Below are 25,714 nucleotides of genomic sequence, written 5' to 3'. Positions count from 1 at the left end.
TCGGCGCTGAACTCCACTGCAACACCCTCGTGCGTCTGCACTCTGCAGCTCCTCGGCGCTCAACTCCACTGCAACACCCTCGTGCGTCTGCACTCTGCCGCTCCTCGACGCTCAACTCCACTGCAACACCCTCGTGCGTCTGCACTCTGCCGCTCCTCGGCGCTCAACTCCACTGCAACACCCTCGTGCGTCTGCACTCTGCCGCTCCTCGGCGCTCAACTCCACTGCAACACCCTCGTGCGTCTGCACTCTGCCGCTCCTCGGCGCTCAACTCCACTGCAACACCCTCGTGCGTCTGCACTCTGCCGCTCCTCGGCGCTGAACTCCACGGTAACACCCTCGTGCGTCTGCACTCTGCCGCTCCTCGGCGCTGAACTCCACTGCAACACCCTCGTGCGTCTGCACTCTGCCGCTCCTCGGCGCTGAACTTCACTGCAACACCCTCGTGCGTCTGCACCCTGCCGCTCCTCGGCGCTCAACTCCACAGCAACACCCTCGTGCGTCTGCACTCTGCCGCTCCTCGGCGCTGAACTCCACTGCAACACCCTCGTGCGTCTGCACCCTGCTGCTCCTCGGCGCTGAACTCCACTGCTACACCCTCTTGCGTCTGCACTCTGCCGGTCCTCGGCGCTGAACTTCACTGCAACACCCTCGTGCGTTCGCACCCTGCTGCTCCTCGGCGCTCAACTCCACAGCAACACCCTCGTGCGTCTGCACTCTGCCGCTCCTCGGCGCTCAACTCCACTGCAACACCCTCGTGCGTCTGCACTCTGCCGCTCCTCGGCACTCAACTCCACTGCAACACCCTCGTGCGTTCGCACCCTGCTGCTCCTCGGCGCTCAACTCCACAGCAACACCCTCTTGCGTCTGCACTCTGCCGCTCCTCGGCACTCAACTCCACTGCAACACCCTCGTGCGTCCGCACTCTGCCGCTCCTCGGCGCTGAACTCCACTGCTACACCCTCTTGCGTCTGCACTCTGCCGCTCCTCGGCGCTGAACTCCACTGCTACACCCTCTTGCGTCTGCACTCTGCCGGTCCTCGGCACTGAACTCCACTGCAACACCCTCGTGCGTCTGCACCCTGCTGCTCCTCGGCGCTCAACTCCACTGCAACACCCTCGTGCGTCTGCACTCTGCCGCTCCTCGGCGCTGAACTCCACTGCAACACCCTCGTGGGTCTGCACTCTGCCGCTCCTCGGCGCTCAACTCCACTGCAACACCCTCGTGCGTCTGCACTCTGCCGGTCCTCGGCGCTCAACTCCACTGCAACACCCTCGTGCGTCTGCACTCTGCTGCTCCTCGGCGCTCAACTCCACTGCAACACCCTCGTGCGTCTGCACTCTGCTGCTCCTCGGCACTGAACTCCACTGCAACACCCTCGTGCGTCCGCACTCTGCCGCTCCTCGGCGCTGAACTCCACTGCTACACCCTCTTGCGTCTGCACTCTGCCGCTCCTCGGCACTCAACTCCACTGCAACACCCTCGTGCGTCCGCACTCTGCCGCTCCTCGGCGCTGAACTCCACTGCTACACCCTCTTGCGTCTGCACTCTGCCGCTCCTCGGCGCTGAACTCCACTGCTACACCCTCTTGCGTCTGCACTCTGCCGGTCCTCGGCACTGAACTCCACTGCAACACCCTCGTGCGTCTGCACCCTGCTGCTCCTCGGCGCTCAACTCCACTGCAACACCCTCGTGCGTCTGCACTCTGCTGCTCCTCGGCACTGAACTCCACTGCAACACCCTCGTGGGTCTGCACTCTGCCGGTCCTCGGCACTGAACTCCACTGCAACACCCTCGTGCGTCTGCACCCTGCTGCTCCTCGGCGCTCAACTCCACTGCAACACCCTCGTGCGTCTGCACTCTGCTGCTCCTCGGCACTGAACTCCACTGCAACACCCTCGTGCGTCCGCACTCTGCCGCTCCTCGGCACTGAACTCCACTGCTACACCCTCTTGCGTCTGCACTCTGCCGGTCCTCGGCACTGAACTCCACTGCAACACCCTCGTGCGTCTGCACCCTGCTGCTCCTCGGCGCTCAACTCCACTGCAACACCCTCGTGCGTCTGCACTCTGCTGCTCCTCGGCACTGAACTCCACTGCAACACCCTCGTGGGTCTGCACTCTGCCGCTCCTCGGCGCTCAACTCCACTGCAACACCCTCGTGCGACTGCACTCTGCTGCTCCTCGGCACTGAACTCCACTGCAACACCCTCGTGGGTCTGCACTCTGCCGCTCCTCGGCGCTCAACTCCACTGCAACACCCTCGTGCGTCTGCACTCTGCCGGTCCTCGGCGCTCAACTCCACTGCAACACCCTCGTGCGTCTGCACTCTGCCGCTCCTCGGCACTCAACTCCACTGCAACACCCTCGTGCGTCTGCACTCTGCTGCTCCTCGGCGCTCAACTCCACTGCAACACCCTCGTGCGACTGCACTCTGCTGCTCCTCGGCACTGAACTCCACTGCAACACCCTCGTGCGTCTGCACTCTGCTGCTCCTCGGCGCTCAACTCCACTGCAACACCCTCGTGCGACTGCACTCTGCTGCTCCTCGGCACTGAACTCCACTGCAACACCCTCGTGGGTCTGCACTCTGCCGCTCCTCGGCGCTCAACTCCACTGCAACACCCTCGTGCGACTGCACTCTGCTGCTCCTCGGCACTGAACTCCACTGCAACACCCTCGTGCGTCTGCACTCTGCTGCTCCTCGGCGCTCAACTCCACTGCAACACCCTCGTGCGACTGCACTCTGCTGCTCCTCGGCACTGAACTCCACTGCAACACCCTCGTGGGTCTGCACTCTGCCGCTCCTCGGCGCTCAACTCCACTGCAACACCCTCGTGCGACTGCACTCTGCTGCTCCTCGGCGCTCAACTCCACTGCAACACCCTCGTGCGACTGCACTCTGCTGCTCCTCGGCACTGAACTCCACTGCAACACCCTCGTGCGTCTGCACTCTGCTACTCCTCGGCGCTCAACTCCACTGCAACACCCTCGTGGGTCTGCACTCTGCCGGTCCTCGGCGCTGAACTCCACTGCAACACCCTCGTGCGTCTGCACCCTGCTGCTCCTCGGCGCTGAACTCCACTGCAACACCCTCGTGCGTCTGCACTCTGCCGGTCCTCGGCGCTCAACTCCACTGCAACACCCTCGTGGGTCTGCAACCTGCCGCTCCTCGGCGCTGAACTCCACTGCAACACCCTCGTGCGTCTGCACTCTGCTACTCCTCGGCGCTCAACTCCACTGCAACACCCTCGTGCGTCTGCACTCTGCCGCTCCTCGGCGCTGAACTTCACTGCAACACCCTCGTGCGTTTTCACCCTGCTGCACCTCGGCGCTCAACTCCACTGCAACACCCTCGTGCGTCTGCACTCTGCTACTCCTCGGCGCTCAACTCCACTGCAACACCCTCGTGCGTCTGCACTCTGCTGCTCCTCGGCGCTCAACTCCACTGCAACACCCTCCTGCGTCTGCACTCTGCCGCTCCTCGGCGCTCAACTCCACTGCAACACCCTCGTGCGTCTGCACTCTGCCGCTCCTCGGCGCTGAACTCCACTGCAACACCCTCGTGCGTCTGCACTCTGCCGCTCCTCGGCGCTCAACTCCACTGCAACACCCTCGTGCGTCTGCACTCTGCTGCTCCTCGGCGCTCAACTCCACTGCAACACCCTCCTGCGTCTGCACTCTGCCGCTCCTCGGCGCTCAACTCCACTGCAACACCCTCGTGCGTCTGCACTCTGCCGCTCCTCGGCGCTGAACTCCACTGCAACACCCTCGTGCGTCTGCACTCTGCCGCTCCTCGGCGCTCAACTCCACTGCAACACCCTCGTGCGTCTGCACTCTGCCGCTCCTCGGCGCTCAACTCCACTGCAACACCCTCGTGCGTCTGCACTCTGCCGCTCCTCGGCGCTCAACTCCACTGCAACACCCTCGTGCGTCTGCACTCTGCTGCTCCTCGGCGCTCAACTCCACTGCAACACCCTCGTGCGTCTGCACTCTGCTGCTCCTCGGCGCTCAACTCCACTGCAACACCCTCGTGCGTCTGCACTCTGCCGCTCCTCGACGCTCAACTCCACTGCAACACCCTCGTGCGTCTGCACTCTGCCGGTCCTCGGCGCTCAACTCCACTGCAACACACTCGTGCGTCTGCTTTCTGCCGCCTGCCTAGTAGCTAAACAACCTTACCACCTGCCACTGTCCTTTAGATACGTCTAGGAGGAGCATAAAGCTAGTTTTTATTTTAAGATTAGAACGGTATGACTTTGAAAACTTTTTTTTCTTTTAGAAGAAGCTTTTTACAGTTTAACGTCTTAAAGCTGATATGACATTATCAAAATGCAACGAATAATAGCGTAACAAACAACATAAAACTCAAAACGCTATGGCAAGTGTAACTATCGGGAAGAGAGTGGCGTAACTGCGTTTTTTGACACCACGTTGTTTCACTTTAACTTTTATTGTGTAACCAAACAACTGGGTATAGTGAGTCCTGGTGGCATTGTTTATTACAACTACACATTACATACATCATTCTGGAGTGCTTAACACTACTAGAAACTGAATTATCAGGTTTATGTAAATCTGAAAACTCATAACGTATACATAACCGGTATTCGCACTCACCTATAATTAACTTTAGCACCTCAAATCTCTAAATTTAAGTATATCATTATTTGTAGCTTTTTCGGCTATTGAGTATAAGGGGCCTAAGACTTCGTCACTCTTTGTCCGGAGTTGCGTACTGAATTCATAATAAATAATTTAATATCTCGAAAAGCTTTCAAAGCACGCAACTGAATTGAATGACGGTATCAATCAAAACATAACGGCAAAAAAAACTAGCAGAGCAAAGATATCTGAAGGGAAATTGTGTTGATAACTTAACCAAAAGAAGACTCAAAAAATTTACTAGTAAAAAGGCAAAAAACGCAGGATCTTTCTCGCAAATTTATTCCTCAGCTATAGAAACTGTATAAAATACTTGGAAAACATGCACAAATGACTGCTGAATTATGTAAAAAATGGTCATTTTCGCTCATACAAATATTAAATAAAATTGCTAAAATGCATATGATAAAATTTAGCCATATTAAGAACCATTTCTAAAAGTTACAAATCAAGCAAATATTATCAAAAGAAGAAGGCAGCTCAGTACAATTGTACAAACTATTCAGGTACATGTAGTAATAACAATTACCGTTAACTTCTAATTTCTTTACCAGCATAAATAAATATAAAATACACTTTCATGTCCATCTTCAACTTCCCTCATTGTAAACTCTAAAGATTGCTTGCAAAACTTAAGCCCAATCGAAAGCCAGTTCCTTCGTGTTACATCCCACGAGCCTCGTAGCGAAATTCAAATATGAATTACTGTCTCGTAACCGACTTTCTTTCCGCAGTCAAATGGCACTGCACAACTCTCTCCATGGCGTGACTTCACGTTCATATTACTTTAAAGAAAACAAACGCCAATTTTAACATTGGGTTTGGCGATACTTCCGCAACGTAACAGGTAAATTTGCTAACGACAAATTTACGTTGCTTCAGGGGTATACTCCACCTGTGGAAGCTGTCCATTCGATCTTTGATGTGACGACTTGCGACTTTAAAAGTAACTTACAGTTTGTCTTCACGCAGCACTGCTAACCGTTTCAATTCAGAACCATTTCTGGATTTTAGCGGATAAATCGGATGATCCATCAACGACCATGATTCTTCAAGTCATGGTCAAAATCCCAAACGTCACTATGGCCACGAATACTCCCGGCGAAACATTTCGCGAATAAATAAGCCGCGCGCGGACCGATTCTACAGTCGCTTCACCGCACCAAGTACGAGCACAAAGCAAGGAAGATACAGAGTCGCAACTCATGCTATACCTAACGCTCTTATTTTATTTGGAAATCAGCGAACAATGCGGTATTTATCGGTAACAAAAAAACTTAAAAGTTGTTACGTTTCGAAAGCAAATGTTGGCTATCATGATATTTTTTCGGTCGTTCGTTGTTAGTTATATTCACCATAAATGTTTCATACTATCTATTTTCCAAAGCGGAACAACCAAAACACTATGTTAAAGCGATTTTTCTTTTGTTTCAATACTTAAAAACTACATAGCCGCGAAGTATGAGTGTTGAAAATCATAACTTAAATTACAATTATTGCAAAAATTACACACGTGCACACGTTTGCACACGTGCACATGGCATCAACTCTTATTTCATTGCTACCAAGATAATTAACATTGCCAAAAAAATTCTAAGTTATAATACGTTGCAATTATACTCAATTGCCTACGCTACTCCGTTAATACAACATTACATAAATTCTGAACTAAGAATATTGTTAAATTACTTTTTTATTGGTCATTATTTTTAAGAAATTTACATGTTTTCTGTATTTTTAAAACTTTAATTTTGATGTTGGCATTTCTAAACCACACAGTTTTTTTAGTTGCCATATTCCTTCTATTCAGTTGCGCCCCAGTACGAGTTCCCAGCGGTCAGTTCGGCGCGCACTTGACCCTCAATTCTTCCTACGTCACGTCACAGTCTTGCTAACTATCGAGTCATTAGTTCACTACTTGCGCAGTAGTTCCAACACTTACGCGCCACTGTGGGCACCTCGGTGGCTCCCTAACTAAAGATTTAATTTTTGTCTTACATAAAGTCTATGCTTAAACATGCTGTACATAAACACACACATACACATATATAAAGACATATTAAAAATTATATTTAAATCCTATACATTAATAATCAAAAATGCTACTGAGACTTCCATGCACAGAAATAAAATTAAATATACCTGCCTAAGTACTGAGCTGCCTAAATAAGTTTTAAGGTTTCTAAAAATTTAAACAAAAATATAACTGGGCTACAATACGTTAATAATGTAGATTCATATCAAGGGGAAAATTAATTCCATTTAAAGTTATTACTACATAATTCAAATGTTATCATCGTAGCTACACACCTGCTGACCTATAGTCTGAGGTAAATGCAGTTAGCTGTCTGGTATTGATTTCTAGAATATAAATTTATTGATATGGGAATATATACAGTTATGACACATTCATGCTTTACAAACTGATTAAATTATTAATATCAAAATTTTAATGTTCAGAAGTAGCTAAAATTTTATACGTCTGATACCGCTGTAAATTACCTATTGCAAATGGAATTCAGATCATGTCAATGTATTGTCCAAGGTCGTGCTTTAACTTTATTCTGTTTTCTTATTGCAACTGTCCCGTGGTTATCAGCCCGCTGTGTTAGTCTGTGCTGTGATATCTTACTTATAATTCATTCTTTGCAATCTTCTGTATGGTCTTTCCATTTAACTTTTGACATCAAATTTTTTGGGCTTGTTTTCTGTGTTTATGCGTATTCATTTTTGTTGTTGAGGTTCCTCTAAGACTTAAAATGTGACCAGATATGGTGCATGTAAAATAAACAATTGAAATTGATCTTCTTCATTTCAAGGATTATTCAAAGAACGTAAAAAAAAAAAACAGCTTTTGAATGATATAGAAAACCAGCATGAAAGCAAAACTGTGTTCTAACTGAATGTCAATTCAATTGAGATCCGCAATTCCAAGATTAAACCCTGGAAAGTATTGCAAAGTATTGCATGGAGTCCTACTGACAGATGTTCTACCAGCAATAATATCTCATTGCTGAGCTGACAACCATTCAGTATATAGTGATTTATGAGTTAAAAATGTAACCAGGCTACAGATTGTGACAAAATTTTACAAAGGAATTTTTAAAGTGCTACAATAATGAAAATCTTACAAATGCATGTATGTATATATATTTGCTTACACAATATTTAAAAAAAAATTATCGATAGTTAAAAAATGTTTTCATCCAAATTATCTCAAAAACTAGGCCCGTGATTCTTGTAGATATGTTAACGCTGTGCTGACAAATCTTCTTGAGAATACTGGACGTAGTGAGCAGTTATCAAGTTGCCTCTTTGTCGTGGAGAGACGGCGATGCTGTGCCGCAAATTTGAAATAATAGGCACACATTTATTTTTCACCTATAACCCCTAAGGTAAACTTTCTTAGCCCATTGTTCGTCCTGATCAAATATTTCCTACTAGAGTCCCGTGACATTTTCCCAGCGCCGCACCCAAAGCCTGGTGTGATTTCACCAGGAAAGTACTAGCCATCACTTTTCTTCCCGCCTCTGGTCACGAATGTGACCAGTAACAGTGTCCGACTTCGTGACCGAGAGTGCTTTTGTCAGATTCCTCCCAGGGCAGCCCACTTCCCAGAGCTCAGCTTAGGTTAGCAGCTCCAGTCATGCCCCATTCTAATGTTACAGGGATGTCTGGCACGTATAGGCGCTCGTCCTAACACGTTTCTCACGAGCCAGCAGATCCCCCCTCCATTATTTCCACGAATTTCAGCCAGGACACAGACAAGGGTCTTTAACCTCTGTCCCTGGCGAGCCTTAATCAAGGTCTTCTCGCTGGCCGGCGAAAGGCTGCCTTCGCCATCTCGCGTTGAAAATGACAACCACTTAACTTTAGTACCGCGACCTCTACCGGCCGCCACCCCACCTCACTCTAGTTCCCTCTTAGCCCAACAGAGCTCAAAACCGCTGATTCCATATGTGCCAGGCTTACGCTAGTCCCTCTAGCGGGACTTTTGTGAACCAGCCCCAAGTCTGTTTCCCCTGCGTCCCGACAGAGCGCGCTGCCTTTCGGAGCGCTAGTGACCTCCGATGCCCTTTAAGTTAGGCTACCAGCCACCTTTGTTATTTTTTGGTTGGCGCCTCCTCCAGCCAATCAGAGGCCAGTCCCCCATTTCCTAGGCCTCCGGGACCCCTAGCCCATGTTTCAACTGCATGTAGCCCTACAGATTGATTTGTTCTTCTGTCGTCACCGCGGTCGCAACTCTCCGGTGCTTCTCGCCCGCGACTCTGTTCGGAAGCAATTTTACCACGACTTACTCAAGGGTTGTGATTCATGGAGTGATCCGTATTTTTTTAATTCTCTAAATTCACTAAATTCTTTAGTTCGGATTACTATGTATGCTCGTAGAATGACTCGCGCGTGGCTACCACGCGCACTACCGCGTTTTCAGAGGGAATGATTTTCATCATTCCACCCCCCCCCCCCCCAAATGGTAAGTGGAAAATGCTACGCCCTTTGCCTATAGTTGACTCCCTGCTTAACGTTTGCCTTAATTTCTCGATTCTTGTTGCTTGTCAATTAAATTTCTATTCTTGACCACTAGATCTCTCTTTTTTGGTTCCAGTGGGATCCAATAAATGATGCAAGAGTTAAGGTTTTTCTCTGGCTCAAGCCCATCACGAAATTTGACCAAACTTGCACCCTTCCCTTTGGAATGGACATGGATTCTACGCATCTCTCCCGCCTCTAGTCACCGCCAGTAAACAGTCAACGATCAGACATTGTTAAATCAGAATTTACATAGTCCCGCACTGGTTGAGCAAACAACCTTAAAACTATAATTGTTAAAGTATTTACGTTAGTTTTTGTGAAAGATTGATTATGTCAAAGGCAAATGTTAATTTTATATTTCATGTACTATTTGTCAGCGATGAGTTTTGACAGGCGGGGCCCCAATAAATTTGAGCTGTGTATTTATGTAATTCTGGAAACTACCAAAAGAAAATAATGAAAACCGTAACTAACAATAAAAACGGTAAGCTTTAAGCAAACATCTCCTTTCTTTTGGTTTAAATTTCTTAAAATACGATCCAGTTTATACTTCCTTTTGTGAGAAATAATTCCCTTTTTTTAATGTTGCTCCTTTGTGTACTTCTGAGTATACTGTAGTGTCTTTCGCCCACTCAAATCAGCTTCCAGGGCTCTTATAATAAAATTAAAACAAAGTTATTTTTAACTACACAAGGGCAGTATTAATGCAAAGGTGGTTGGTAGTCCTGGGGATCCCTCCATGCGTTGTGGCAAGCAACATTCTGTGCAATAGTAAAAGCCCTGATGATATACGTACGCTGTGGCAGGAATCAGTGTGTGTGAGAAGTTACACAGTGCTGCCACTCTTACACATACTGTTTCCCGCCAAAGGTTCCCATGCGCTGCTGTGATGTAAAAGTATGTGTGAGAGTGGCATCCCTGGTAAAATCTGTGCTCTGTGGCATCATACTAAAAGTGCATCACAGTTCCAGTTTAATGCTTTGGTGTCGGCTCAAATGTGCAGTTGTAATAACTACAATAATGATTTCATAGTTTTGCATTGTCAATTCATGAATTCAAATTCTAGATTTGCCGGTGTTAATTTGCTATTTCTGATTAAGAAATAAATTAAAAATTTAATTAAAAAAATAATGTGGCTGTGAATAAATTCTAAGCTATTCAAAATTAGGGAAATAACTTATTTGTACAGTTCTTACAATTTCCAAATGCTATGGCGAAAATGTTCTTAAACGTCGGATTCCAGCACAGGTAAGTAATGGCCGGAAGAGCGACGCCTTCAAAGGGGAATTTCCAGAGCTCCATCAACCTTCCGCTTCCATCTTCGTCATCCTCCGGTGTATCTGGGTCTTTGAAGTCTGCAAGCATAACAGTTCCTGCGGAGGTCAGAAAAGCCACGGAACAGTGCGTGTTTAGGACGATTATGTTTGCCTCTGCTTTGCTTTTATCGTATCAATTACCATCAGCCTTCCGTATTCGCCCCACGTCACATAGAATATAATTTTATTAATCATCTTTCATGGTGCAAGACAATGGAAAAAAAATCACAGTCTCTAATGGTCGTTGGAAATAGGTCTGCCAAAAAAATAACCTTTTGGGTTTAAAGCTTGCAAGTATTATAATATAGTATTTAGTAGCACAAATTATTTCACATTTCATATTAAAAATACCTAAATGAAACCAAATGATTATAATAACTGCCAATTGGATGATTTTTTCAGTAGAATAAAATTGAATCTCATGTATTGTTTAGTATCATTGTATAAACATGATAGTCACGTGCAACAGCTGCGTAACGTGAGTCAAAATTTATATGAAATGCAGAAGAAAGGATCTTTTTTCAGAAATTGAATAAATTATTAAGAAATTAAATTTTACAAGTATTAAAAACCCATTCGGATGATTTGTGATTTTAACCTTCAGCATCGAAAATCAACCACGCCTTAGGAATCACTTTAAAAAATCAAAATGAGAATTAAAATTTTAACACCTTATTTAAATAAAAGTTATGAAGTGCGTTATAATAAATGGGCCTTTGCAATTCTCAGTTCGCCAACACTTTTATTGTTATTATGCAAAAAGGTAAGCTATTTAATCTATTGCTATAGACCAAATTTAAACTAGCAGCACCCAATTTAATACCATGTTAATTATGTAATTAAAATTGAGGTTCAAAATTCCATTACAAAATAAAAAATTAAATGTACCAGGTTTGAAGTAGGTAGCCTGTATTGTAATAATGTACTCCCAATAATGAAGCACATGATAAAACTGCTCAAGTACATGATGAAGGCGGAAGTATACCAACACTTGCATTATGACAGCACAATGCAGTTCTATGCCCTATGGGGAGCTCGGGAGCTGGGGGGGGGGGGGGGGAGGGGACCGTCACGTGCGAGGCGTGTGTGAATTAGTGAAGGCTTGCGCCCGGTCAAGATGCATGTCACTGGTAGCTTCCAGCCAACCTTATCATGAAAGTCTCTTCCTTTTCAACATGATATGTTCTCGTGGACCCGTCAGAAATAAACGTGATGTGACCAGATTTAGAACAATCTTATATTAGTTACCTCGTAATTGGTTCAAAACAAAAGCGCAGGATCAAGTAAACAAGCCTGCATAGCAGACACATGTGCAAATTCTTTTAAGAAATTTTTGAACTGACAATCAGAAATATTTATCAAAGGCATATCCCTTGTTTCATCATGTTAGCCACGATTTTATATAAAAATAAATGAATAAATTTAATTTAATGATTTAAGACTAATTTTGTAGGCCTTACTTATTTAAAAAAATTTATTTTAAAAACTAATAATGTCACATACTATTTTAGACACAGGCTTATAGAAAAAAGCTGAACCAATAAATGTAAAAATAAAATACAATAATTATACGCATTTTATATATACATTAAGTTTATTTGAGGAAGAATTATCTTTATTTATATTTATTTTTAAGGCTGTAAAATTATTATATTATATTAACGATTTTATTATATTTTGTACCCTAATTTCCTACTGTAAATGGTATGATAAAAATATTTTTGCATTTAGTTATAACAGTACAAAATAAAAGAAAATTGCACAAAAATTATCTTATCTAAGTACATGTGCGTGAATAAGACAAAGGGTCTAACAAAATAATCCTAACACTTTGGCCCATTTTGTAATATGCAATGGTTTCATAAGTCCTGTAGTAATAAAAAAAAGGTTTTCTTACATGATAGCTTTATTTCAATAAAAGGCAATTGAGCTACCCATAAAAACAAAGACAACGAAGAACCCGAAACTGTTCTAGGTGTTCCGTTTATATTACCTTTGAATATATATACTGTATAGAAGTCGCGAGTGGATAGGATTTACTCTACGTTTTTCAGGAGCGTATGATGAGCAGCTTGGGAACTTCACCGCTGCAGGGCGCTGCCATATCGTCTTAGGTTGTTATTTACACGTTAGAGCGCAGCACTGTCGCCCGCTGTCATTCCCCGCACCCCCCAACCATCATTCACTGCAGCTCGAGGTCGTTCAACGGGAGGGGGAAGGGGTGTTTGAAGAGTTAGACACTTGTCCGCTAGGGACCACCACAAGTCGATGCCCTAGAGATGGTGGCGATTGCGGCGGTGAATTAACCAACTACCTCAAAACCGTATTATAAATGTTAACCTGGGCTGGCGACTTCTATACAGTATATAGATTGACTCCTGAAAGTGTGGTTGCGCAGAGGAAGTGGCACCCACCCAGAGCCGTCTGCACGCCCAGGTTGCCCACCACCATCCTCTCGAGCACGCGGCAGGCCAGCAGCATGCGCTCCTCGGCGGCCACGCGCTCTGGCTCCTGGGGCGCCTCGCCGCGCTGCGCCCTGGCGTCGGCGGCGTACAGGTCGCTCATGGCGGCCAGCGCCACGTGGCCGGACAGGCGCAGCTTGTCCTCCTCCGCCGCCTGTGTGCTGGCGTCCTGCCGCGGTCCGGCACAACTTACATTACTCACACTCTGCTCCTGTTTTAATACCAGCCTCGAAGTCATTCCAATTGTAATCGCCCCACTCAACATCACAAGCATAATCTGAATAATTTCGTTTAATAAGTCGTTTCCATCATTTTGGTCCGGTTCCGGCCATATTGGATTGTGATACAGTAGCCAACTTCAATGACCCTGAACTCTACCTGTGAACTTCATCTCGATCCGGCAGCAATCTTGGCTGACCTTGACCCCGGCCGCCACTCATATTCCGCCTCATTGAACTATGTCATGTCCGCCATTTCGTTTTCTAGTAATTTCTGCCATATCGATTTCCACAATTTTGTTTTCTGGAACATTTCGCCATCTTAAATTTCGATGTTATGTCCACGATTTTGAATTATGTATGACTTCATGCCCGCCATCTTAGTATCGGGTGCCACACTTTCGAACATTGCACTTTTCTTTATGGTGACATGGTGACCTATGAGTATAGTTCAAATGCCCTCAGAGCTTTTTTGGAGACTTGTAGTTGAGGAATGTAAGTCTCATTGAGGACATTTCAAACCTATAATATTTTTTGATGACTAAAACGGAAAATGTTCCCTCATAAGGGGAATTTTCCCCTCGAAATAGAATTTTTTTTTCCCCGATAAGTCGAGATGTTTCGGTAGATTTTCCCCCTAAAAACTGGATGTTTTGGTGAATTTTGACGACATTTTTGAAAGTGCGTGGAAAAAGTGGAGTCTTTTTGGCAATTTTTGGCAATTTTTGAAGGTCATGGTCAAAGCTCAAGTTCAAGGTCATTCAAGATGGCCACTGTGACGTCAAAATCTGAGATGCAGCTGACAATCCCAATCCACACTCCTACTTCTGCTGCAGTATACCCATTTATATACTACTTTTATATATTTTGTAAATATTATATAATCTACTAGCTGCCCGACCCGGCTTCGCACGGTTGTATTTATGGGGGGGAAAATGAGACCAAATCTCCTATTTACAGTTATAATAAATGAAATAAAATGAAAATTAATTAATTTTGACAAAAACTTAATACAATGCTTTGTAATGTACCGAAGAAAAAACGAATAGCACCGATGGTTTCCCGACTCTCGAGCACGCAACGTTGTCATGGAGACGAAGTGCCCACTTTTTCCCGGGCTTAAACACCAATCAACATTGATGATCAGTTTATTATTAATTATAAATTATTAAGACTATTAATCGAAATAAAAACTACCCTATCTCTCAAGTTGGAAACAATTACACATAAATGCCAATTTTCATCGTAATCGGTTGACTTGGTAAAGAGTTCACTGGACCTTTTTAGAAATCAGATTTTCAATGTATGATTTTATATAATTTTACTAATGAGTGTCCATCATTGTGTTAATACTTTTATAGGGTTTTAATTATAACCATTTGTGACGAAACTATTGATGTCACTTTTTTTGTGAGTTACTTGGAAAATAAATCTGCGTATTGTTCAAACTGAAGTTGGTATATTTTATTGAGTTTGTAAGATATTCTTTTTCGGTCACTTCCACGAAGTTCTCCTTTTATTATGGTATTTGCCAAATCGTAGAGTCATTTAAGATCGTCGCTCAGGAGAGTTGGGATAGTTTTGGTTGTTTCTCATGAGGCGCGCAATATGCGCGCGACTTGCTTGAGTGTCACGACGCCTGACTGAGAGCGATAAGTTGTGTTCGCCTGCGGGTCTCATTCAGGTTTCACAAGCAGGGGGAGGCCAAAACATTTTTTACTGACAAGAGTCCAAACATTTTAAGTCCATGTAAATACGAACCACAATATATTTAAAATAAAATTACTAAAAAACTATGGTTATACAAATTATTACCAAATTTTTATATTTTAAAAGCTTATACTTGACTCAGTTACTAGTAGCAGCTATAACTTTCTGTAAGCGGTGGCTTTCGTCCAGTGCCTATCAGCCCACAGGACATAAAAAACGACAATAAACCACATCTAATTAAAATAAATACAAAAAAACATCTTAAACTATTAAGTAACTAAATAAATCCATACAAAAAATATATTTCTTAAAAACGTAATTCCACCATCAAAGGCAAGAAATGTGGTGGAAACGACTCAATGGCAACGCTTGAGCACGCTAATGGGAGACGTAAGAACTATCTGCATGACCATATAAGATGTCGGCTCTCGGAAGCCAGTAGTTCGGATCCCACATATACCATCCAAGATGACAGCGATGTCACTTTCCTCTCTTCGTCGCTATTCTTCCGATGCTTTACTTGCCACCATCCTATATGCCTCTGATGTAGGAGGAATGAGAAAATTTAGAATTCAAGATGCTATATGGGGAGTGAGGCCCGTAATGGAAAGCGTAACGTTATGGAGAGGGGTGTGGGGGCCTCAAGTCAAGGTTATCTATAAGATTGCTGATGGTAAGGTCATCCAAAATGGCGGCTGACTCCTCATTCCAGAGCCTGGCGTTGAAAATAATATTTGCTACAACATTTGCATTTCCTCAGTATAAGAACAATTTAATGTTTCGGAAATTTATTATATAAAATGTATGTTTATATTTACACCATGGATATATGTGCTACAATTATGGAGCATGACAATGGAAACAATATTATTAATTAAATTGGTATTCTATAATAACCTGCTCACAGCAGTAATGTACAAAGAACTGTATGAGAAAAGTTAAATCAAAAATACTTATAATGTGGGTTAAAATAAATTATTTCCACAGAGTGGCCGGTTTAGCTAGAGCCTTCGCGAACTGTACTCTGCTATTTGAATGTAGATTGAGAAATAACCCGTTTCAATGTGGCCAGTTTTGAAAGTTAACTTCATCACGAAACATTATTATATTTCACTTGTAATAATTTTCATTTAAATGGGATCTCAGAATTCTAGATACAAAGCTGCAAACTACCATATAATAAAATATCCTAAACATGTTAACATTTATATGATCTAGTATTTAATAACAAAAATTAAAAGGAATTATTGACATACCCTGAAAGCTTTCTTGGGTGTTTGTGTTGGCTTCTTCCAGAAATTAAAATTATCTCTTACTATTCTCTCAACTGGCGTCACAACTGGTACTTCTTCTTCTTCTTTTTCTTTTTCTCCTCCTTCTCCTTCCCCTTCTCCTTCTTCTTTTCCTTCTTCTTTTCCTTCTTCTCCTTCCCCTTCCCCTTTCCCATCCCCTTCTTCTTCCCCTTTCCCTTCCCCTTCTTCTTCCCCTCCTTCGGATTCTCCTTCTTTTGAAACTGAAATCTCTAGAATCAATGTTATTACACATAGTACACTGCATTTTACAGTCCTTGTATAAGCTACATAAAAACCCAGATAACTAATAATTATAAATAATTAGTTAAAATTTCAAAAAATAATTGTCATTATATTTAGTCCAGTTTAGTTCTGAAAAGGAAAAAAATTAAAATGACAGGAATTTGAAATTAAATTGACATTTTAAAAGTTACTCATGTGTTATCACTAACTCTACTAAACATTAATTTAGAGGTAAGTTTTTCAATTTCATTACAAAATCATAATTTATATGTAATAAGTTACTCAAGACAGCAAATTAAAAAAAATTTATGTGAGCACTGATATCACGGTTGTTTAAGTGAAACTTCACAGGTATAACGATGAAAAATTTGTGTGATTCACAAATATTTGAAACACGTTTACAATAGTACAAGAGAGTGTACAGGTATGCGAGTGTATAAAAATGTGTGCTATAGTGTTTGAGTGAGTGTTAATGCAAGTGAGATAAAATGAAAAACTGCCACTGAGAACTGCTGCTGCCATCTGTGTTTGCCAATTTTCGGCAGTTAATTTGGTAGCTAATAAGGTACAATGGAGGTTCCTACTGGAGGTTCTCACTGGATGTTTTCAATTGTAACGACAATGGAGAAGGAAAAGATGGAAAAATTCTTACAGTTATCTGAATAACTATTTTATTCACTATTATCTTTGACCATTTTTGAAGCTACGCTTTCAATTTAAAAAAAAATGTAATTTTTAACTTCAACCATACATGATTTAGTAACTTACACTAACCCCGCCCAACCCACCTTCCAGGACATTCTGTAGCACATTTGAAACTTCTCAAAGAATAGTCTGCATGTTTGAGTTGAGCGTCCTTGTTACATTTATAAAAGCGCATTCCTAAGTTTATCAGTCTATAACATAATCCAAGGTTTTCAATGCATCATAGAATTGCTGACAGAATAGCTGACCGTTAGATCATCATATACAACTTCCAGCTTTAACTATTAGCTTCATCGCAAAAAAAATTGTATGGCTGTGAAACAACCACTATGTTATATATTATTTTTTACATTTTAGTGAGTAGTGTTTGGTTAATCGTTGTGACTGCTTGAAGCTCATGCCCTGGGTTGTCACAGATAGAAATGTTTGCTTCAAGGCCGTTCATGCTTGTGACAATGTCACACCGCGTCTTACCCTGCATTATCTTGCCTCTTTTACAGTGAACTATGTTGTACAGTGCCTAAATTTGTTAAGGCTAAACTTCGACCAGAAAATGTTCCCTGCAGGAAGATTTAAACACATTGTTAGTAGCTTCGTTGCCATTAGACTCAGAACCATGCATTGTGATAAATTATTTCATAGATGCGACACGTTTTAGTATTGATTGTAATTTTCTTAAGTTTAAATAATGTGGCACTTTTGCCTAAAATACAATGTAAAAATGTTCCTAAGAATATTGAATACCTTTGTAATGCAATGTAATGTAAATTTTAATATGAATTTATATTCTTGACATTATTAGGTACACTGTAGAAAATTTGTGTGATTTTACACAAATTGTATGTGGTAGCAATCTCCACCGATGATAGTGTAATTTCTCACCTACATGCGTTAGTGTATTTCTACTTAAAACACAAGAGTAAAAATACACTCATTTGTGTAGGTGTAAAATTACACTATCATCGGTGGAGACTGCTGCCACTTACATTAAGTGTAAAATTACAATTGCGAATGTTTGTTATGCCATGATGTTGGTGTATTTTTAGTCCGAGTTATATAAATTTACAACTACATGCATTTGCAACTTTACCACAACTGCCAGCTGATTTTCCTGCATGTTATACTAAATTGATACTTACAATGAACATGATAATTTGTATTACATCCCAAAATATTATACTTTCTGTTGATTTTCGCTGGTATTGAGTACTGAGTATTATGTAATTATTTTTATTTTATGATATTTTAATAATCAATTTAAATAATATGAGTGGCCTAGAGGAGGATCGAAACAAAAACCTGTATATTAGACAAACATCTTAACCTCACTACCGTTGTGCATAAAACAATCATAAAGAAATGGTAGATGACTTTCGCAACTGGCTTTTGTCAGTACCAATAAATAGTAAAATAATATTTATTTTTGCATGTCCTTAATCGCTGTAAATTTAATTTGACACATTTTATACACTTTTACAGTGACGTAAGTGTACAATGTAATGAAAACGTTTTTGATAAATTTAACACTGGTATGTGTGTTTTCACATACACATCCAAACGTGTGATTTAACACAGAAGTTATTGAAATAATATATTTACATTTGTGTATTTTTACCAAAGCCTGTAGCTTAATTTGCTGTTCTAGAGACATTAGTGCAAAAGTACACAAAATGCACTTTTTTCTAAAAATTTACACTACAAAAATGTAAACGTAATAATCGTTTGTTAATGCAATTATGCGTAATATTGTTACCGTGTGGGTGTAAAACTTCAAAAATCGAATTTATACAACTGTATATCTTTATACCAATGTAGAGTTTTTATAATATCAGTCTACATTTGGTGTGAAAGTTCACGATGTAGCATTATTTTTGCACAAGTTATAAGTAAAAAATTCTCAAAATCTGTTTGATTTTACAAATTACATGTCAAAAAGTAAAATTCACTAACACCAAATGTGAAAATTCACAGAATTTTTTTAACATTGTAAATATTTTTCTATTCAGAAGGTGTAAGGAGGAATATTTATGAGTAAAACCTTTTAAAACAAGTTAAAATTTTGGATGCATGTCATACATGTATACAGGATGTATCAAAATTCATGTTACAACGCTTGAGGGTAGAAAGCTCTTATTATTTGCAACCATTTTTGCCAATAAACAAGTTGCCGGAAACGCGTAGTTAAGCCCCTGTAGCCCCAGAAAGAGTCAGCATAGGCAACCCGTTGTGCAGTGTTATGTTGTGGATGTGCGGGCGTTAGAGTAGAGAAATAACCTTTTAAATCGTGGCACAGATTTTAATTTCACTCTGAAATCAATCACAGCTACGGCTTTGTTTCACAACATTGAAATTTTTGCATACGTTTTAACAACGTGACAGCCTAAAGCAACGGCTCAAAAACACGCCCACCTTGAGCGACACAGAGGTGGCAACGGCGAATCATGTTTTCACGGATACGCTGGAGCATGTGTGGAGTCGACCTTATGATTTCGAAGGCTTCAATAATTCGCTGTGTAAGCTCTTCTACCGTTTCTACTGGCGTAGCGTAGATAAGCTCTTTTACGTAACCCCACAGAAAGAAATCTAACGGGGTTAGGTCCGGTGACCTTGGCGGCCATGCGACAGGGCCCGCTCGTCCAATCCATCGGTTTGGAAATGTTTGGTTTAAATACTGTCGCACTTGCAGGGAAAAATGAGGTGGTGCCCCGGATTGTTGGTACCACATCACACGTCGGACATGCAATGGAACCTCTTCAAGAAGACCTGGTAGTTCGTTCTGAAGGAAGTGGAGGTATCCGGTGCCGGTAAGTCGTGGTGGAAGAAAAAAAGGCCCGATGAGTACGCCGTCAACAATACCGGCCCACACATTAACTTAAAAATGTTCCTGGCGAGCTGTAACACACGTTGCATGCGGATTGACAGCATTCCAAGCATGACTGTTGTGCGAATTGAGAATAGCGTCTTGAGTGAACTTGGCTTCATCGCTGAATAAAACCGCTAACTCGGGGTTCCTCAATACTCTTCGAATGTACCAACGAGAAAAGGTCATGTGAAGAGGATAGTCCGCCGGACCCATGTGTTGCACTTGTTGAAGGTGGTACGGGTACAAGAGTTGCTCATGAAGAACTCGCCAAACAGCGATTTTTTCAGCGTCAATATCGGAACCTTCTGCCCTTGTGCTTGTATCCGGACTCTCCTCAAATCTCTGAAGTACATCTTCAAAACTGGGAGTACGAACCCTGCGTGGAGCACCAGCATTTGGTCTTGTGACGGCACATGTACCAGTATCATGCATTCGCTGAGTAAGTCTTGCAAACATGGTGTGAGCTGGAATCCTACGACCCGGATATCGTTCTTCGTACAGACGACGGGCGGCTTGTCCAATTTGTCTAGCTTCTCCGTAAACAAGCAGCATGTCCATGTACTCACTAAACGTGTACTCCATTGAGCTCCACTAAAACGTCGCCCTTTTCAGAACCACAGCGAAAGAAATGACACCACGAGTTTGCTTGTACGACAGAACAGTCAACGACAGACCACTAGTGATATCAAAACACACTGCGACACTGCGATGTCATGCTGCGCAGTGCTATGGCACGGCACGAACGACAGAAAAGTGGTGAGGGTGCCACCAACAGAAGTAAAAAGGGGCGGGGGTCAGCATTCAACATCGTACAGTCCTCTCAAGCGCTGCTCGGCGTCGTAAACACGTAATTCACCACAGCATCGTCTGTCTCGCACAGAGTCCAACGGGTTGCCTACGCTGACTCTTTCTGGGGCTACAGGGGCTTAACTACGCGTTTCCGGCAACATGTTTATTGGCAAAAATGGTTGCAAATAATAAGAGCTTTCTACCCTCAAGCGTTATAACATGAATTTTGATACATTCTGTATAATCAGTCTAACATTTGAGACCTATCTAAAGTACAATACATGAATTAACTTTTCATTTTTATACTATTTTTAACAATACTTAAAGAATTCTGCCATTTCTGTAACAAAACAGGAGATTTTAAATTTTCTGATTTCCAGGTGCTTAATGGCGCGTTCAAGGTGCCAGTATGGAATCACGCTCAGTGCTTGGCATTATATTTTCCTTCTCATTTAAAGGGTAGGGGCAGAATTTAAATGTTTATTCCTATTGACCATGACATATTAAAACCAATAATACAAATATTACATAAAGATAAGACAAAAATATTATGATTTTTTATGTGTGATTCAAATCTATCAAGATGTGTTATGCAAGATATTTCAAAAATGTTATTGTTCTACACTAATTAAATTGTAATTTCATTCTGAGCTTAAGCAGTTTGATTTGTGATATTTCAGATAACAGTCGACTTTTTTTTATAGAAAACCCTTTTTTGTGCAGAGATAACAATTCCAGGGTAATTTTGAAGACCTGGAAGGCCATTATCGAATGAAGAACATATTCTGGTCATCCTAGAATGGTGTCGTGTAGATAAGTTTAAACATCTAAGTGGTTGTGAATTAAACGATGTTAAATAAATAACTATATTTGTAGTATGTCCAGACACTAAACCCTATTAGAATCTACTCAGCAAGAAAGAGTAAATAACTTTGCTTACAGAAATGCAGGAAAACAATGAGCTTCAGCGAGTCTTTTTTTTTGTGTAACGGTAGGAAAGGTACTTAACTTCGCCAAAAACTTTGCAAAAAACAACAATTTGAATGGCTTCAGATGTGAATACATTTTCCAGAACCGCTTTACCATTGTTTCAAGAACTTTAAGGTCAATACTGGCCTAGGATGTAAATATTACAGGGTTCCTTTATAATTCACCTCAAACACGCTCTATAAAGTTCCATTTGACAAGCTTGCCCGGCGAATTTCCGTTTTTATATGCAACAATCTTAAATGCCTTTCTATTCCACTCATATATCTGTTGAAGTCGAGGTATCTGTTTGTAACTGGATCATACATATTTTCTCTCTTCGCAAATTACAGCTCTAAAATATCTCCTGCGGCGTTGCTATCTTCGGTAAACCATAAACAGTACTGCTATTGGTAATAAATGGAACTTGTAGAGAAAAAATTAGAACTGTTAATCTTTATCTATCCAATCATTTAGACTGTGGATATGTATTAAATATATTTGAAAAATTTATGTATTAATTTTTTTTAATTTTGCATTGAAATAATTATCTTAATGATGGAAGGTTGATTGTGATTCATTTGCAAGTAGCGTGAAAACAATTACATTATAATCTTAAAACTTATTTGCAGAAAAATTTAAGTAGTATACTGAAGGCCATCTGAGTGGACTGTGAAGGGTTTGGTGTCAGTTAATGGGTAGGCCATCTTGGATTGTAATTTAATGTCCACAATATTGGATGACCTTCAACTTGACCTACTGATTTCGAAAGTTGGGCCGCTGTCTTTAATTATAGAAATTCCACCATTATGGATTCTAGAACATTTAACCATCTTAGTTCTTTTCATGACAACCAAATTGGCTACCACCTTGAAAATATTTTAAAATTCTCCAAAATTTCAGTATGTATAATTTAAAAAATGTAAAATAAAATAGAATTTTTATTAAAAAAATATCTTAAAACATGGTCTTGCTGTCGTTGGTTCATACCCGACGAGTGAAATTTAAAAAAATTTATAATATTTATTATTTGTTAATGGCGACTACTATCAGACAGACCTCAACACTAATAATAGCGTGTTTTTTTTACCTTTACCATTTTTCTATATTCAACCGCAAAAGGGGTGAAAAGGAGAAAAATTTTTACTATAAAAAACGTATCTCTGAAGATATTCAAGCAGGAAGTACGTTATGCGATATATTTATAAACGTGCAAAATCCAACAACTAATTTTTACTTCTTGCTGAAGTTATAGGTACATATTAAGGGGTGAATTATTGTAAATATGGTGTCAATATTAAACAGTAATAAATTTTAATCAAATCAATTTATTTCAGATTCCAGAAATGAATAATAAACATAACTCAAGCTACATTCTCTTATTCAATGATCTCAAAAATATCACCTCTTGTAACAGAGGTTAACAATTATTAAATAAATAAAAAAGCGACCAACTCTACTAAATTAGTATAAGCAAGATACATTTCATTTCAGTATAAATGTAAGTTATATTATTATTTTGGAGTTTTCATATGCGGTAAAAAAAGCGGGATTGGTTTGATTTTATTTGTTTAACAGATATTGTCATATATAATTAATTCTGAAATATCACATAGGCAATCCTGTGGAAAGAGTGGAGTGGAAAAGAATTTCGGAATTTTGTTTAAGTAATGCTTAGCATGACTAAGAATCAACTAAAATATAAATAAAAAATTTGACATCTTTACTCGAAATTCTAAATAAAGATGCGATTGTAACAAACAAATAAAAAAGGCATTTGTAATAAAGTGATATTATTCAATTATTCTAAACATAGATTTATTTATAAAAAATGATAGTGTAAGTGTAAACGATAGCATGAACTTAATAAAATGGAAATACGTATAAATTAAAGATTTTTTTTAAATCGTCTACATCATAAAATAAAAATGACATAAGTGTGATTAATTCTAGGTAAAATATATCATCCAACACACTAAACAGGAGTTAAAATCTGACTGTTAATTATACTTAAAATCATAACGGCCTATATAGAATCGCTTTTAAAAATATTATTCTTAAACAGTTCTGTTATATTGAACTGCACAACTTTCGCTGGAGACGTCGCTACGCCTCTTATTTTGCCTCTTCCCCTCCACTGCCCTTTCATATCTTTCATTCGCTCACTCTGTCTTATCTTGTTTTCCTCCCCCTTCTTCCCGTAATATGTTAGCGCCTGCGCGGAACAAGTTTTTAATTCGGATGTCGAATATGTTTCTTTCTGTGCACGTGGGGACAACATCTGATACTAGTTGCTCAGCGCGTATCCGGGAGAGTAGCTCGAGATTAGTCATGCCAACTGGTACATTTATTTCTTGTCTGTCACGGTGTGCAGCGAGAAAGGCTATAATGATTAATGACTGGTTTTGAGTCGGAGTCTTAATTGCTTTTCGATCGTCACCATCCCAATTGAAATTTTAATAATTGGTCTGGCTGCGAGCCCTGCGTGAGTCATGATTATCCTCCAAGCCATTCGCTGGGATCATTATCTGCTAATTTTTCTATATCAGAAGTCCTAATGAACTTACGCGTCTGTTGCTACGTTTCAGCAAAGTTATTTCTCGCCTGAGCTTATCTATCCTTTAGTGTCAAGCCGCACTATATTTACTCGGTTTGCTATCTGCTACAAGTAGCTAATCATATTTAATATAATCAACTTTAATTGCTGTATGCCTTTATGTTTTTTAGTGTAGAATTTAACGTATATTGACTTCATGTTTAGTGGCACACATGAAATATTGGATACAAGTTTTGACTTTTACTATCTGCTATTGTTGTGGCGTTCCCACCACAAGCCAAACATTTTTGTAAATTTAATTTCAGATTGTTATCTCTTAGATATATTTATATTTCTTTCCAGGGAAAACCTTATATGGCACACCAAAATTTTAAGTGATTCTAGCATTAAGTTGGCAACGCCATCCCATAAACTCTGAGAACATTTGTCTGGATGTGATTAAAATGTATTGTATTTTAGTTTATATGTTCATAGTATAATTTCAGATGTTATTTTTAGTAAAATGGCTTTCCATTTATTGTACCCATATTATTGGTTTAAGATATTCAAGTATAACGTAAGGGAGAAGGTCGCGGAACGTGACTGGGCGTGAGGCGGCGACCTCGAGCCTCCCCGAAGTTTCATTCAAGTTTACGTAAAGGACAGTGGTCATGGAAAGAAAGTGTGTGACTGAGATGATCAGGTCGTCGTCTCGCGCTTCTGCGGGCCAGCCCGACTGCCTCGTGCAAGCGAGGCGCAGGCCAACGCATGCGGGACTAGCAGGCCATTCTGGGACGCGTGGTCATTGTCGCCGAGAGAGCAAGCAAGTCTCGTCCATCCGAAATCATTTGGCAGCGAACCCAGTGTGTGAAAAACGCGTCAAAACAGCTGTTTATGTCAATGGATTTATTTTTTACCGATTGTGTAGTGACGGTTCCTGAACTAAAAGGTCATATCATGGGTTTGGCTGATCTCGCTAAGTAATATAAATAAGCCTAAAACTGACTTTTTTTTCTTCAACTGACATCACTGTTCTTATGATTGTGTTTCAAACGCACTCCCTTCCCTATCACACAAAACTCGGATTGCAAAAATTGTTTGGTTGATTAAAAAAGTAAGTAAATCTTGTATTTTAATACCAGTGTAGCCCTTTATTATGTTAATTTTAAGAATTTTTGAGTTGGTGTACAGTCAGTAGAATATTTAAGGTCATGTTTGTTTGTGTTACAGAAAGCTTAGTTCGGTATATTTAATTTTTAATTGTAGCAATATAACTCATGCGCCATATCAAAAATTGTATGTAATATACAGTTTCAAAAATATTAACATTATTTACATCACAATAAATTTATTGATTAAATTTAATCCTCTTTTACTTGTAAATTCTTACAGCCACTTCCTTAAATTTAAAGTTAA

At 41.0% G+C, this 25,714-nt stretch overlaps 2 protein-coding genes across 2 annotated transcripts in view; one reads left to right on the top strand and one right to left on the bottom strand.

Moving 5' to 3' along the window:
• LOC134531634 (alpha-tocopherol transfer protein-like) overlaps positions 1 to 25,714 on the top strand; it is a 288,390-nt gene that overhangs the window by 9,719 nt on the left and 252,957 nt on the right. The window lies entirely within an intron of this gene.
• LOC134531633 (dynein axonemal intermediate chain 1-like) overlaps positions 1 to 25,714 on the bottom strand; it is a 118,361-nt gene that overhangs the window by 35,096 nt on the left and 57,551 nt on the right. Inside the window, exons 5-7 of the mRNA XM_063367391.1 lie at positions 16,161 to 16,426; positions 12,929 to 13,145; positions 10,395 to 10,553 (exon numbers count right to left, since the gene is read on the bottom strand). Coding sequence (XP_063223461.1) covers positions 10,395 to 10,553; positions 12,929 to 13,145; positions 16,161 to 16,426 — 642 coding nt within the window. The remainder of the gene's footprint in view (positions 1 to 10,394; positions 10,554 to 12,928; positions 13,146 to 16,160; positions 16,427 to 25,714) is intronic.

This window comes from Bacillus rossius, chromosome 5, assembly GCF_032445375.1.
Source record: "Bacillus rossius redtenbacheri isolate Brsri chromosome 5, Brsri_v3, whole genome shotgun sequence".
Lineage (NCBI taxonomy): Eukaryota > Metazoa > Arthropoda > Insecta > Phasmatodea > Bacillidae > Bacillus > Bacillus rossius.
The sequence above is the reverse complement of the archived record's forward strand: the minus strand, read 5'-3'. Positions and strand labels throughout refer to the sequence as shown.